We start from the raw sequence: 17,235 nt of genomic DNA on the forward strand, positions 1-17,235 counted from the left end.
TAGACTAGATCGCTATGGCTCCTCTGAGGGCGGGAGTGGAAGCCGATCTTGCTCTCAAACTCCCGGGTCAGGATGTCTTTGATGTAGGATGACTTGACCCCAGATGTTGGGAATCCATACCGAGAAATTATAGAGCTGTAGTCTTGGATGAGACTCTGCAGTGATCTTAGCTCATGTTTCTCAAAGATAACTGTTCTGATGTCGTCAAAGAATATAGTCTGAGCCTCTCGGAGAGTGACATTGTGCATGTGTGGGAGTTTGTCATCTTCACTAATTTTCTGGTAATTACGCACATATTTCAACCAGCATTTGAGGTGATATCTGATTTCAAGTGCATAGGGCTGATCAGCTGCATAATCAATCAGACCGTTGATTCTGTCTTGCATTCTCTGATCTTCCAGGGCCACCGTGTGGCTCTTGAAAGCTGCCCATGCGTGATCGTATGAAATCAGTACCAGCTTTGATTCTGGGTGCTTGGACGACTCTGTCTTACAGCACCAGACACATTTGGTTTTATCATGTTTCAGCCCAAGACTCGATCTCAGCCGCTTGGCAGCTGGGGAACAAACATCAGACATAGACGAAGACTCAGATTGGCTTTCATCAACCTCTCGTCTTTTCTGTCTTTTCTTGGCCTGTTCCAGTTTCTTAGCATTGCATAAGGTCAACCTACATGTATTATGGATACATTGTCCGACGGGACCTTTATCCCAATCCACAGTTGCATGGACGTTTCCGAATGTGTCAATACTGCTCCATAACAGTGCCTTATTCTTTATATTTTCCCACCTCTCAATTGAGGTAATGGAATCGGTGGCTTCATCACAAAGCCCGCCACACTGAAGGATACATGTAGTCTGATGGGTTATGCACTGTCTATTTATCCCTGTCAGTTGAGTGATGTCTTCCATTTTCAAGCTGTTATGCATCTACACTGTGCAACTCTTCCTTTCAAACTCTAACCTTACTCTGATATAGAACCCTGGAAATACCCAGCATGCATTTAAATGTTGTGGGTAACTCTGTGTCAAATTTGGGTCATCTTTGGGTCAAGATTCATCTTTGATCTTTAGACACCCCACCCCCACCTCTTTCCTCCACAGGGACACTTTTTGCAACATGCACCTGTTCTCCCAATCCCTCTGGCACCCCTCCCCCACAGGAACTCAACCTTTCTCACAGAATATGGACACTCATATTATTCTTGAACGTAAACACACACATGCACACACGTACGCACACATGCGCACACGCACATACCAGTGCATGTGAGCGGATCGGAGCGTGAGCGGCGCGGGGCGCGGAGCGGCCGGTTTTGACGTGAGCGAGGAGTGGGTTTTAAAATGAGTCGGCGTGACGTCCGGAGCGAGAGTTCTCCTCCGCTCCAATCCACTCCAGGCCGCTCACAGTGGTTTAACACTGTTGATGTAATATATACATGCAGTACAATGCCAAAGCAACAGATGGCGATGTACAAACATGAAGGCCATTTTCAACCAATGAGAAGGGTGAACCTGTGATATCCTGTTCAGGCTTTGTCACTGTAGAGACTAGAAAAAGTATCGACGCCATTGTTGTTGACGTTAGCTTACATGCTAACGTTAATGGCAGCGACCATAGCATTGTGGCTCGGCTAGCCTATCACCGCTTAATAGAGCTAGTGAATGGATAAACAACGTTATTTAACATTGCAGAATGGCTACAATTACAATGCGGCTCAATACAAACAATTGTTAAGGGGCCCAGGGGGTGTAGACTGTTGTAGTTTGAGCTCATTTACACCATGCTCCAAAAAAAAAAAAAAAAAAAATGCCGAGCGATCTGGCGCGGGGAGCGGGGAGCGCTTGATTCAAGGTGAGCAGGGAGCGAGCGGAGAGCGACTTGGGGGCGGGGTCAACATGAGTGATTAGCGGAGCGGACCAAGCTTTAAAGAGCGAAGAGCGGATTTCTCGGCCGCGCCGATCCGCTCACGTGGCCTAGCACATACGCACACACACACACTCTTGCAGTCTGTTGAAGAAGAAGGCCTGGATGAGAGGTCAACAGGAGTTCTTCATGTCAAGGAATGGTAAGATGGCGTGGTCCAAGATACCTTTTGAAACAGAAGGCTGAGCACAAGCTCAGAACATCATCAAAATAACTCTTAAAAGAAACAGCTTTCGAACACAACACAAGGGTTAACAAACCCCAAACACAGGGCTACAATGACTATATTAGCTAACTAGTTGTTGTTGCTAGTTAGCTAGCTATTGGGAAAGTTGGTAGCACCAGTGCTATCAGTGGAAAGGTTAGTCTGAAGCCCTGCCCAAACACCAAATCTTACCTTCCCATTCAAAAGTTACATTTTCGCTCTGTGTCTATCGACGTTTTTGCTCTACTGGATGGTGGCCATCTTGGATTTCTGGGTCAAATTGATGTCATAGAGTCAAACTGATGTCAGAATTGGAATCGTCATGGTTGACTTACACAAAAAAGTGTATTCATACATGATTCTAGGTGCTCTGGATCAAAAGTTAATTTTTCAAGATGGCGTCAGCAGGTATTTTGGATTTGGCCATCTGACAAAAAATTCCGGGATTTTTGGGAGGGACACGGGTGCTAAATATTTTATAAAAGGTCCATAGAAGTCAAATCAATCATCAAAACATCTTAGCCAGAGAATGGTCACGGAATTTTGGTTCTTGACCCAACTAAGAGTAATGTTATAACAATATCACAAACTTTGTATGACATTTCAGTTCCAGACAAATGTCCTTCCCACTTTGAAGCACCTTTAATGTGTGTGTGTGTGTGTGTGTGTGTGTGTGTGTGTGTGTGTGTGTGTGTGTGTGTGTGTGTGTGTGTGTGTGTGTGTGTGTGTGTGTGTGTGTGTGTGTGTGTGTGTGTGTGTGTGTGTGTGTGTGTGTGTGTGTGTGTGTGTGTGTGTGTGTGTGTGTGTGTGTGTGTACACGTACGTGTACCAGGCTTTTATGAAGCAAAACACTTCGAAGCAGAACGAGCACTGTCTGTCTAACTTCGACCTGGCAGAGTACAGACAGGTGATTAGTGACTTGGCGATCCAGATCTACCAGCAGCTCATCAAGTGCATGGAGAACATCCTCCAACCCATGATAGGTATGCTTGTGTGTTTGCATGCATTATGCTGTTTTAGATTCAGCCTAGCACAGTCAATATCACTCAGTGATTGAGTTAGGTACAATATTGGAATTTCAAAAACTTACTTTGACTTGACTTCATTTAGCTAAATGATCTTGCAATTGTATTTTGGCATATATGAAATTAGGCCTTTCCATCCACACCATTATCTACAGTAGTAATGCTCTATGTCCACCTCCTGAGTCTTTCAGTGCTGGCTTTGTTCTCCTCATTCTTTATTGCAACATTGCTATGTGTGTATTTAGTTTGAAGTCAAGATTATTTCAACTTTTCAGCCAAAACATCTGTGTATGCGTTCCCCCCTCGCAGTGCCTGGCATGCTGGAGCATGAGACTATCCAGGGCGTGTCGGGTGTCAAGCCCACGGGCCTGCGCAAGCGGACGTCCAGCATCGCAGATGAGGGCACCTACACGCTGGAGTCCATCCTGCGGCAGCTAAGCGCCTTCCACTCCACCATGTGCCAACACGGCACCGACCCCGAGCTCATCAAACAGGTGGTGAAGCAACAGTTCTACATCATCGGCGCCGTCACCCTCAACAACCTGCTGCTACGCAAAGACATGTGCTCCTGGAGCAAGGGCATGCAGATCAGGTGGGAGCTGGTTATTCTCACTCATATATGTTGCCATATTTTCCCTTACAAAAGTGAATTATAGTTATGCCTATGGTATTCCTGTGTTTTTTTGTGTGTGCATACTCCAGAGATTCACCACAGAAATACTGTAGTAGGGCTGTCCCCGAATAAGGATTTTGATAGTCGACTTTGATTGGCCGAAACTTGCCGATAGTCGACTGGTCCCTACCCCCCTGAATGCAAATATATATATATATTCTTTTTATCATTCCATTTGGGCTGTGTGGGGTGCTTAATGTCTGAAGGAGTCTACTGAAGGCTCCTTGTCCTCTGTGAAAGCATGCAATTGGTCCACTGATGGATACATGATATTTGTCTAGTCTAGTCACGTGTTCATTAGAAGGGTGAAATTGTAGGAGTGCGGTAATAATAGCACAGATGGAGTCGCTTGCCAATACAAAACTGATTTATTACGCACTCTACTGTCGCACTAACAACGCTTCCATTCCTCGTTCACTCGTCTCTCTTAAGCTACGTCATCCCCCGCTAAGAGTCAAGGGAGATGTAGTAAATACAACAGTCCTTCCATGTAGGCTAGAACGCCGTGAATTATGACTCAGTAGCCACTACAAAATCCTCTTTCTGTGCCTGTTTTCTTAGGCCTCGCTGGTATGCGCACCATTAGCGTTAGCCATTCTTCTAGGCCGCTTTGGTTTTGGAAAGAATGATTTAAAAAAAAAGAATGTACTTTTTTTTCCTTTTCTTTGTATTCGACTAAGAGGTTGGCAGTCGATTACGGCTCCTTTCGATCGATTATTCGACTAATCGGGCTCAGCCCTATACTGTATTGATTCACCTAGTCTACCATCTATTGTGGAATATTATAGAAATGTGTGTTGAATCTCTACAGTATTCTGTTTCCATAGTGACTCACTAGTATTTCTATAGTAATTGGTACGTGTGAAATTTTGTTTATGAAATAAAAGTTAAAAAATATTATAATAATAAAAGGTTTTTACGGTAGTTCATTTTCTAATAGGTTCCCTGTCTTTGGGTCTCGTTCTGATGTCTGTCTGTCTGTGTGTGTGTGTGTGTGTGTGTGTGTGTGTGTGTGTGTGTGTGTGTGTGTGTGTGTGTGTGTGTGTGTGTGTGTGTGTGTGTGTGTGTGTGTGTGTGTGTGTGTGTGTGTGTGTGTGTGTGTGTGTGTGTGTGTGTGTGTGTGTGTGTGTGTGTGTGTGTGTGTGTGTGTGTGTGTGTGTGTGTGTGTGTGTGTGTGTGCAGATACAATGTGAGCCAACTGGAGGAGTGGCTAAGGGACAAGACTCTGATGGTGTGTGGAGCTAAAGAGACCCTGGAGCCTCTCATCCAGGCCGCCCAGCTCCTCCAGGTCAAGAAGAAGACTGATGGGGACGCAGAGGCCATCTGCTCCATGTGCCACGCCCTCAGCACCGCTCAGGTGAGGACCGTCAGCGTTTTAAAATCTTTATTTTTTATGCATTTTGTATGCATTTTTATCTTTGTAGTTTAGTTTAACTTATTTGAATCATTTGTGGTAAACAAGAAGATGGGTGCACAAGATTCAGCAAGAAGTTAATTTCTTCTTCTCAGACCTGTTGACTTGGGTTAAGGTTCTGCAAGCTGTTCTACAAACAGCCAAGAGGGCACGCAATGTCTATGACATTATAACTTCATAAGGAACCTTTTCTATTTATTTATTTAATTTAAATTGTATTATTATTATTTCTTATTTTGTTCATTGTTATTTATTTATTTCTTTATTAATTTATTTATTTATTTGTCACTGGTGGGGGTGGGGGGAGTCCAACATGGAAAAGGGAACCATTCCTTGGGAGATTTTTCTGGGGGAGGAGTAAGGAAGGTAGGCTTGTCATGTGAGCGTTGCAGGGAGTAATTGGGGGTGGGGGGATTGACAGCAGGCTAACCTTGGGATGGATCTTGGGAGGGACAGGATGCTGTGGCAGGTTGGAGAGGGGGTAACGCATTCTGAAGAGCACAAAGCCCACCCTCATCCACCTCCACTGGCTTCTGGTCAAGACCTGTATCTCATATAAGATCCTCGTCCTTACATACAAATCCCTTATATACAAATCCCTTGCCCCCCAATATCTATCTGACCTCCTCTAACCCGTACACCCCCTCCCGGAGGCTGCAATCCTCGGACACGCATCTGCTCTCCATCCCCCAGTACACCCTCCTATGAACTATTAGGAACAGAGCCTTTAGCGTGGCGGCCCCCACCCTCTGGAACTCTCTCCCAGCTGAGATCCACTCTGTCACATCCTTGGACTCCTTTAAGACTGCTCTGAAAACCCACCTGTTTACGAAGGTCTACGGCCTGTAGTCATCTCCCTGTCTTTTATTGTTGTTATTTATTTAGCTTATGTTTTATGTCTTTTTGTTGCTTTGAAGAAGACGTTTATTTTATTGTCGATGTACAATACAGTGGCAATTTATATTTGTCTTTTTGCATATCCTAGTTACACATACACACAGTCCCCCACACATATAAATCAGAAAATGACAGGGAGACATGAGCCACAAACTGTTGAACCTGGTCACATTTAATCAAAGAGGATGGAGTGCAGTGTCTCCTGCAGTGCAGAGCCCCTGGAGCATTTTTAGGGGTTCAGTGTCTTGCTCAAGGGTACTTAGGCAGAGACAGTGGGCACCATATATGTAATACCAGCCACCATATAGTAGGGATTGGTACCGAATCAGGTACTTTTGAGGGTACCGACCGAATCACGTCGGTACTACAGAGTACCGAATCACGTGAGATCCGCCGGTGCCAAATTTTTTTATTTTTAAAAGTCCGATGACGTCAACAACGAAACCTGTGAAGTGTGCCGCATGTTCACGTCAACGTTGACATGCACAATACACGCTTACCTAGGACTTAGCCCTTCTGAGCACACCACACTACCGCCTTAAGAAAACAAATCATTCTCCTCTTCTGCTCCCCGACTCTGGAATCAACTCCCATCACACATCAAAGAAGCCCCATCCGTAGAAACGAAGGTTATCCTATAACCCTAGTTATATGAATTATGGTGAGCGCTCTGCTCTATTGGAACTGTCCCTTTAATCGTATACTATCATGAAAACTTTCAACCACATGTACGCTCCTCACCTGCCTGGCCACGCCCACATCCGCTCATACATAAGCGGGGCCATGGCCATACTACCAGCTCCTTCCCCAGTCTTTCACCGCCAAAACGGAAGACCGTGGGGTTTAGCACCTCAAACGCACAGGGTGAGCAGACCGTTGGACTTACCTTCGTATAGAAGGGCCCGCGACTACTCAGACGCGCATCCCGCACGCCACCAGGGAACGGACGCGAAGCGCAAAAAAAAACGTCACAGCCCCCAACATCGCGGGGTCAGAGCCAAAAAAAACAACCCCGTGGCAAGGCCATAGCAGCGGGGCGCGGAGGAGGTCCCAGGCCACATCCCGGGGGCTAGGACCCCCTGAAAAAAGGGGCCTGGTGAGGTCAACGAGGCCGCGGCATCGAGACCCCACCAGACGGTCACTGGTGACACCACCCCTCACATTGCCAGCGTATCGGAGCAGGGCCTAAAACAGGTGAAGGCCCTTCTCCCCCTGGCACGCCGCTCCGAAGCGCTCCCAAGGAGGTTTCACCCCCACAACGTCATGGGGCCAGCTGGCACGCCGGGGAGACAACCCTCCAAGGAGGTTGATCCCTCAATCCAGGTCGACAGGTAGAGCAGAACTCGACCTGCGCCCGGAGCACTGCGGACTAGACAGGCGCCTAAGGGGCCTACTGTAAGAACAGTATCCCGGCGGAAAGGGTGTTCGGTATGCCGTGCACCATGTCACAATCTCATGGGGCCACGAACCTCGCGGAGTCGGAGTTAGCCAACTCCGCCAGCGAACAGATTCCACCACGAACCCTGACCCTGCCAATTTATTAATCCCGCGGGTCGAGGTTCAGAGAAAGAGTTTGACACAATTGGCAGACGTCATGAAAGATGCGGGGGCATACTCTTGGGCAGCCGGGGTCAGACCCGGGCTCAACCTGAGAGTCGACTCTGCTACTAACACACCGGAGAGACAACCACCCCCCTATGTTTATTAACAGAGTGGTCGCTCCCTTAACCCACTAAGAAACCCCGGAAACACTACTGCGCGTATACACAGGCTATACAATGCAGTTCAAGCGTTTCAGGTTTAAAAAGGGTTAACCCAGGCCACAGGTCATTGAGGGGAAGGCCCGACCTGGGCCTGGAGGACCGGGACCTACACAGGGATGCATAGAGGAGTTGACAGAAACAGCCTCCCCGACAGCCCCCTCCCATCCCCGGCTCAGCAGGGAGGGAGGGGTGAAATGAATGGAGAAGGACCACCCACCTAACATTGTGCAAAAAAGTACAGTATGGACCAATGCACACCACTGTTAAGGGCAACTCGTAGTGGCATCTATATGACACACATTCAGGACATCAACCACTGTGAAGTCCGGTCCGCCCTGGCATTTTCCCCCCGGAAATGCCCAGGGTCCTTCGGGGTACCAGGAACTTGTCTGCGCCCTGGCGGACAATGGGTTAAACTGATCCGGTCCGGCACGACCAGGACAAGTCCCGTGCCCTTGTCACGCCGCCGCCCCCAGTCCTAAGAGGGGGGTAGGTACGCGAACACAGAAGGCGCCACCAAGATGGTCAGTACGCGAACACACTGCTCCCGGTGGCCCACCTAACGGGCGTGAAACCCCCCTGCCAATGTTTGATCTACTCCGTCATTGCCCCCCGGAGATGCACGCGAGTCCTCGAGTCTAACCTAGTGCACTGGCGCTCGGTAGAGACAAAAATCTCCTTCCCAGCCGACCGCATAAAAAACGCCGTTTTTATGATGTTGGGCAACCAAGGCGCGCCGGTCCCAAAAAGCGGATTCAATCATTGAAAAAACACCCTGGGCCAGCGCTGATCCGTCTCGTAAGACCACACGCTGATTTCATAAAACAGCGCGTATGCTCGTAAAGAACCCGAGAACAGTGACGGTGAATTTCTAACAAGAAAGAACCCCACAATGTTTCCCCTTGCTGTCTGGGACGAGCAGCAGGAAGCCGATCTACAAAAGACACAGGTCCTCACACGACGAGCCTGGGAATAACAACCGCGTCAATTCTGCTCTTTATGTAAGAGGGGAAGAGCGGTTTTCCCAGAGAGACCTCAACGTGAGTAAAACAATTGAAAACGGTTCATGTAACACATTGGACTAAGTACAAAACGGCCCAATATACACTACTGTTAGAGAGCAGAGCAGAAGGACCAATAGTCTCGACTACTCGCATCATCCATCCTTTACAATAACAGCGGTCTGTAGCACAGGCCCTGTAACTCACGGGCATGTCTCTTGGCCAATAAGAAAACAAGCTTGTGACGCCTTCAATGGCCTCTCCCGCCTGGGAATAAAAACTGCGTCAATTCTGCTCTTTATGTAAGAGGGGAAGACAGCGGTTTTCCCAGAGAGACCTCAACGTGAGTAAAACAATTGAAAAAGTTAATGTAACAATTGGACTAAGTAGACTAAGACTCTCTGAGGAGAAGGCTCTGAAACTCTCTACGAAGGAGGCTCTGAAACTCTGAGGAGGAGGCTCCTCAAAACGGCCCAATATACACTACTGGCAGGGAGCAAAGCAGAAGAACCAGTAGTCTCGACTGCATTGCATCCCCTCCTTTACAATGACAGCGGCCTGTAACTCACGGACATGTCTCTTGGCCAATAAGAAAACGCGCCTGTGATGTCTTCAAATGGTCGTGTCCCAAATCCCGTGTCCCACCTACTAATTTGGTGTGGGAAACAGGGAAATCCCCCCCCCCCCTCCCCGTGACGAGAGAGAGAAAACACCCTTGTCAGGGAAACTGATAGGTAGAAAGGCACAACCTCCCGGCCAAACAGTTACGTAAAGGATATAACTATATCCGTAGGGGAGGTTTATTCTGTCCACCCCCCTTGATTGATTGATTGAAAAGTTTATTAACAGATTGCAGAATGGGTACAGTACAGTACAGCTCAATACATACAATTGTTAAGGGGATGCAGACCAGAGAAAGACTTTCGTCTTGTTTACATCAGGGTCCCCCATTTTCAATTCATCATAAACACCTCGCCCCTGATACGACGCCATAAACAAGCAGAGCCGTGACACCAGTTGCATAGCGCGCTACATGAAAGCACATACTTACCTGTAGAGTAAAAGCTTTACATCATGCACGCCAGCCACAGCCGATAACCTCGTTTGTGTAAAAAAAAAAACTGGTTTTATTTCACGGCTCTGGCTTATGTGTGAAAAACTTGCCACCCACTATTTGTATCATTACCCTTAAGCAAAGAAAAAATATCAGACTAAAGAGAGGGACTCAAAAGGTCCTTGGTTCATATGCCACATATGTACAACTCTGTAAGCTAACACCCATACCAGTTGTGGGCTCAATGCTACGTTTACCTAAACGTATTACATGAAACACACACAACTCTCCTCATACAATAAAACCCCAAGTTAACTTTTACTCACGTAAGAAAGAATGCTGTCTTAAGTAGAGAGAAGGACATAAGCCCATGGCTAAGTGCTAGAACTACAGGCCTTGCTAAGTTATACACAATAGCAACCAACGCACATTTTCAGAGAAAACTGCACAAACTCCAAGCAAGAAGGCGCCCCCAGCATTTGTAGCTGCGGGTTCCCATAGCACACGTCGTAACCCCCAAAATACAGTGAAGTAAACACACGTTTTGTTAAACAAAAACATTGGGGGAGTGGGGCATACCTGACCCCCGGACGCAGGATGAATGGCCGCAACAAATGGCTGGTCCACCACGTTGACGAGGCCTCTTGCTGGCGGGGCCAGAAGCGGCGACGGCTGGAGTCTCGCTCCGGCGTGTCGCCCACATCCTGCGGCCGGCCATGGTGCAGGCCGACGACATCTTCTGCCAGAGATGACGCCGAATCAGAGTGTTCAGGGCCCGCTACCTCCCCACGGCTAACGCCAACAGTTAGCACAAGCTAACGGCTAACTCCAGGCTGACGGTTAGCACCAAGCTAACAGCTAGCCTTCACAGGCCCACCGTCGGCTCTGACCAACGGCCAGCTACCGGCTAACGGCTAGCTCTTACCGGCCCACCGATAGCCACCGGCTAACGCAGCAGCAAGCTAACGGTTAGCTCTCACGGGCCCACTGTTAGCTAACGGCTACTACTGAAGCTGTGTAATGTGAGGAATAGCGATGCAGGCCTGATCACGTCAGACAGCCGACTGCCTCTTCTTTAGCCCAAAGAAAAAAAAGGGCAGACAACACCCGTCTTTCTCACAGGACGGCGTTACCAGAGATACAGCTCAGGTGTGTTCAAATACGTCGTCGGATACATTCACACAAAACTTGTGAATGAAATGTGTTACATTCCATTCCTAGAGGCAATTAGGCATTGTCTTTATTCTGTGTGCACGCGAGGGAACATTTATGCCCATGCGCGGAGAACGCATGCAGATTATCACTCCCCGTGTGAAACGGCATCAGATTTATTTGGCTCACCCCCGATGTCATTGCCCCTGTACCCCAGTTTGGGAATAGCTGCTCTAGGCCATCCTGCCTCCCTTTGGATTGGTATCTTTTTCCCCAATTGAGTCCTTATGCCAATTCCCTTGGGTTGGGGTTGTGTATGTGCTGAACAGGTAATAGGTAAACATTTTGTTAAAGTGAGATTGAACGACCCTTTCATGTGCTTTTCTTTTCCAGATTGTGAAGGTCCTGAACCTCTACACTCCTGTCAATGAGTTTGAGGAGAGAGTGTCAGTCTCCTTCATTAGAACCATACAGGTAAGTTTTTTTCAGAACTAGTCATGACCATACAGATTATCTATGATGTTACGGTCTCTGTACTGGTGTGATACTTATGTGATCTATGATGTCACAGTGTTACTGTCTCTACTGGTGTGATACTTATGTGATCTATGATGTCACAGTGTTATGGTCTCTGTACTGGTGTGATACGTATGTGATCTATGATGTCACAGTGTTATGGTCTCTGTACTGGTGTGATACGTATGTGATCTATGATGTCACGGTGTTACTGTCTCTACTGGTGTGATACTTCTGTGATCTATGATGTCACAGTGTTACTGTCTCTACTGGTGTGATACTTCTGTGATCTATGATGTCACAGTGTTACTGTCTCTACTGGTGTGATACTTCTGTGATCTATGATGTCACAGTGTTACTGTCTCTACTGGTGTGATACTTCTGTGATCTATGATGTCACGGTGTTACTGTCTCTACTGGTGTGATACTTCTGTGATCTATGATGTCACAGTGTTACTGTCTCTACTGGTGTGATACTTCTGTGATCTATGATGTCACAGTGTTACTGTCTCTGTACTGGTGTGATACTTATGTGATCTATGATGTCACAGTGTTACTGTCTCTGTACTGGTGTGATACGTATGTGATCTATGATGTCACAGTGTTACTGTCTCTACTGGTGTGATACTTCTGTGATCTATGATGTCACGGTGTTACTGTCTCTGTACTGGTGTGATACTTCTGTGATCTATGATGTCACGGTGTTACTGTCTCTACTGGTGTGATACTTCTGTGATCTATGATGTCACAGTGTTACTGTCTCTGTACTGGTGTGATACTTCTGTGATCTATGATGTCACGGTGTTACTGTCTCTACTGGTGTGATACTTCTGTGATCTATGATGTCACAGTGTTACTGTCTCTGTACTGGTGTGATACTTCTGTGATCTATGATGTCACAGTGTTACTGTCTCTACTGGTGTGATACTTCTGTGATCTATGATGTCACAGTGTTACTGTCTCTACTGGTGTGATACTTCTGTGATCTATGATGTCACAGTGTTACTGTCTCTACTGGTGTGATACTTCTGTGATCTATGATGTCACGGTGTTACTGTCTCTACTGGTGTGATACTTCTGTGATCTATGATGTCACAGTGTTACTGTCTCTACTGGTGTGATACTTCTGTGATCTATGATGTCACAGTGTTACTGTCTCTGTACTGGTGTGATACTTATGTGATCTATGATGTCACAGTGTTACTGTCTCTGTACTGGTGTGATACGTATGTGATCTATGATGTCACAGTGTTACTGTCTCTACTGGTGTGATACTTCTGTGATCTATGATGTCACGGTGTTACTGTCTCTGTACTGGTGTGATACTTCTGTGATCTATGATGTCACGGTGTTACTGTCTCTACTGGTGTGATACTTCTGTGATCTATGATGTCACAGTGTTACTGTCTCTGTACTGGTGTGATACTTCTGTGATCTATGATGTCACGGTGTTACTGTCTCTACTGGTGTGATACTTCTGTGATCTATGATGTCACAGTGTTACTGTCTCTGTACTGGTGTGATACTTCTGTGATCTATGATGTCACAGTGTTACAGTCTCTACTGGTGTGATACTTCTGTGATCTATGATGTCACGGTGTTACTGTCTCTGAGTCTCTACTGGTGTGATACTTATGTGATCTATGATGTCATGGTGTTACTGTTTCTACTGGTGTGATACTTCTGTGATCTATGATGTCACAGTGTTACTGTCTCTGTACTGGTGTGATACTTCTGTGATCTATGATGTCACAGTGTTACTGTCTCTGTACTGGTGTGATACTTCTGTGATCTACTGTATGATGTCATGGTGTTACTGTCTCTGTACAGATATGATACTCATGTGATCTACTGTATGATGTCACGGTGTTACTGTATCTGCATTCAGGGGCTGATTTTTCAATTTCAATATAAATATATGATATTGCGTAGCCTATTAGGGGAAATTATGTCACTGTATAATAAACCATCTCTCTCACACACACTATCTCTCTCTCTCTCCATCAGACTCGTTTGCGAGACCGCTGTGAGACACCCCAGCTGTTAATGGACACAAAGATGATCTACCCCATCACGTTCCCGTTCAACCCATCCTCACTGGCCCTGGAGACCATCCAGATCCCCGGATCCCTCAACCTCACCTTCCTTCTCCGTGTTTAGAGACACACACACACACACACACACACACACACACACACACACACACACACACACACACACACACACACACACACACACACACACACACACACACACACACACACACACACACACACACACACACACACACACACACACACACACACACACACACACACACACACACACACGTTTATTTGATTTTGGGCACATTAATTTTCATCAAAATAGAATTGCATAAAACCTTAAATGTTTTATCTCTAAGCTTTATAGTAATTTTTTCAGGCAGAGGAATTATTCAAATTGAATAATTAAGTCTAGGTAAGTAATTAATTATACTAATCGATGATAACATAAAACAACTGGAAATATTTTTTCTCCTTTAAAATAAATGCCAGGGACATGAAATTGCCCAAAATCAAATAATCACCCACATACACACTCATACTGTAGCTACACACACAAAACCCCCTACCCACCCCACCCCAAGCTCTGAGTTAAACATTTGGTAGTTGTACTTGTAGTGTCGGTCGGTACTCCAGTAAGAATGTGCTGGTACACTTAAAGCTTTCTCTCTTTCACTCTCTCTCTGTCCATTTTGCTTGGATCTTTATTTGTATTATTTTTTGTTCTCATCTACCTGTCTGAACACAGTTGAGTGCCAAGACATGACCCACCATCTGTACCATACTACTTTATACATATTATATATATCACACTAGGGTATTTTTATTTATTGTGTTGCCCATCCTCTTCTCTCTTCTCGAGTCACGTCTCTCTACACAGAGCTTTGGATATGTGTCACTGTGTATCAACTTGAAATTATTTATTTCAGTATTAAGAGTCTTTCTGAAGGAAGGGAAACACCACCAAACAACATCCATCCTATTTGGTAGAGCATTAGGGGGAACATGGCTATGTCAGTACTATGGGTTGGAAATGCCAACCATGCGCAAAGATAGGAGATGGCTTTCATTTGCCATTTCCAAAAGGCAACACTTGTACATTTATTCAAGGTTCTACTACATTAGATATGTTATTTAGTGGTGTTGCTTTCCCTTTAAGCTGAATGTATATTGCTTTAGCCAATGTATCGCTGAGCTGAATAATGGTTTGAGTCTCTCTCTCTCTCTGAGGGTGGTTTAATAGTGTAGAATATACCCTGCAGCCTGTAAGATAATGATCCCAGCTCTTAACTCCCAATAGCCTTCTCTAGCCATCCAATCACCCACCCTCCCTATGCCATCTCCTTTAGTGTCCAACAGAGGGCAACACAGGCTTCAGTTATCAGAAACATTGAAATGTGTTGGCGTGGCACGCACTGTGGCCACTCTTCACTAACCTGCATGGGCTTCATTTGACTGTAGTGTGTCAATTGCCTTTTTGTTATATTTTACATTGTATGGATTATCACATGGTTCAAAGTATTCAAGGTATGTTTTAAGCGTACATATTAGATCAACTGGATTATGGAAAGCGAGACAATATTGAAGGATTTAAACACATGAATGTTACAAACCCGTCAATGAACCATATGATTATTTTAGCTGCACATGTTTTGGACACGGCCTTATCTGAATGACTTTTAGATCAACTTCATCTTGTGATGTTATTTTTCTGTCCATGCAGTATTTTTGTCAGAGCCACTGTAAAATGGTTTTAAATATTATCTTTTTATTATCATTTATGTATGTCTCCTTTTGCAGTAGATGTCAAATATGGGATACATTGTTTAGCTGTCTGTCTAAATGCACTTTTTAAATATTGCAGAGGAAGTCAAATAAATTATACTGAATATGTTCTACCTTGAAATAAATAAATACAGTTTATATACAATAATTTCAGTTATTTTCTTTTACCAACACGAGTCCCGATGCTAAACTTCCCCTCTGCCACATTCCCTGGACCCTATGTACGTACAGTAGCAGCCTGCTCTGTTTCACCGTCTTCCTTCATTGATATTATCATTCAAACTGGAGCCTCAGTTAAGAACAAGCCTATCCACTCCAGCACACCAGCCTTCTGTATAGAGACTGTCTATCTATCCATCCCATGTGAACCTGATTTTATTCCTCATGGACTGGCTGGCCTAGTTTCAGAGAGATGACCACACTTGCTCCTCATCACCTTATATAGTTGAGTGTAGCTGGAGCCTCTCCTCTCCCCAGCCTCCTCCTGGTGCCCTCGTAGAGGAGAATAAATGCCATTCCCTGTTCTCTTTTTTAAATTTTTTTATTTGTATTACTTTTAAGAGAGTTGGATGTATGATATGAAATCACCACTAACTTACCATCCTCTTGTTGTATGATATGAAATAGACATTATAGTATTGCCATCTTATCGACACTAGCAAACCATCACGTTGTGCTGAACTGTTTCCTACCTAGCCGTGCTGGTACCCCTTCAGGACACACTGGAGCCGGGCCTCCCCCTCCCTCTCTCTCTCCCTCGCTCTCTCTCGCTCTCTCTGACCCATGTGTACGTTTGAAGAAGAACTGGACTGTAGTTCTGGTAGCTGTGCTTAGTGAATGTGTTTCACCATTAACGGAAACTTGGAATAAGTTGAAATTGTCAAATCTGTAAAATAAAATAAATAAGCACAGTCAAGTTTGGGATGTTGTTTTTCTGCTGTGTCATTTTAACTCCTAGTTCATTTTATTTTCAGTCGACGATGGCTAAGATCACTATCACCTGAAAGTGGCTGAATCATCTTGCTCATGCTGTTGAGGAAAAGGTCCCATCTACCCTAACCTCGTTCCCAGTTTTATCTCCGTGAGATAAAGCCTGGTAAAGAACTACTGCCGAAAGTGTGTGTGGTAGAATTTCCGGTGTATGTACTTCCCCTGGAAGCTGCCTCCGAACGGACCAAACTTTTCCCAAATCCTGTTGGCAAACAAGCTAGAACGTCCCGGTCATTTTGTAAATTCTTCAGGCAAAGCCGTTGCAGTGGCTTAAACAAGGAAATATTGTGCACTTCACACGTTTCTATAATTGTTTTGTCGAAACCGGAAAGCCTGTACTTCCGTTTAGACATTTCAGGAGGCATATCTTTACCAGCCTACAGCTAACCTCGTTTCCAGTTTTATCTCCTCCATGAGATAAAGACTGGTAAAGCACTACGATCGAAAGTGTGAATTTCCGGTGTATGTACTTCCCCTGGAAGCTGCCTCCGAACGGACCAAACTTTGCCCGAATCCTGTCGGCAAACAAGCTAGAACGTCCCGGTCATGTAGTAAATTATTCAGGCAAAGCCGTTGCAGTGGCTTAAACGAGGAAATATTGTGCACTTTACACGTTTCTTTTTTTTATCTACCTTTTCTCCCCATTTTTTAATTTTTCTCCCTTCCCCAATTTCGTATTGTCCAATTCTACCCTCCCCTGTCTCGAACGTTAGGCGTGTTCGAGATGGGATAGGCGGACGCAGATCTGCGCAGGTTTTACTACGGCCTCGCCAAGCGCATTGCATGACT

General features: G+C 45.5%; 1 protein-coding gene across 2 annotated transcripts in view; it reads left to right on the forward strand.

The window, feature by feature from the left end:
• Positions 1 to 16,367, forward strand: part of myo5aa (myosin VAa) — a 227,639-nt gene extending 211,272 nt beyond the window's left edge. For both annotated transcript variants that reach the window (XM_084337837.1, XM_084337836.1), the window contains 5 exons: positions 2,964 to 3,114; positions 3,466 to 3,748; positions 5,012 to 5,186; positions 11,504 to 11,584; positions 13,634 to 16,367. In XM_084337837.1, the coding sequence (XP_084193963.1) occupies positions 2,964 to 3,114; positions 3,466 to 3,748; positions 5,012 to 5,186; positions 11,504 to 11,584; positions 13,634 to 13,786 (843 nt within the window). In that variant the 3' untranslated portion in view covers positions 13,787 to 16,367. The remainder of the gene's footprint in view (positions 1 to 2,963; positions 3,115 to 3,465; positions 3,749 to 5,011; positions 5,187 to 11,503; positions 11,585 to 13,633) is intronic.
• Positions 16,368 to 17,235: the final 868 nt, after the last annotated feature.

Source organism: Notolepis coatsorum (genome assembly GCF_963971535.1).
Source record: "Notolepis coatsorum genome assembly, chromosome: 20".
NCBI lineage: Eukaryota > Metazoa > Chordata > Actinopteri > Aulopiformes > Paralepididae > Notolepis > Notolepis coatsorum.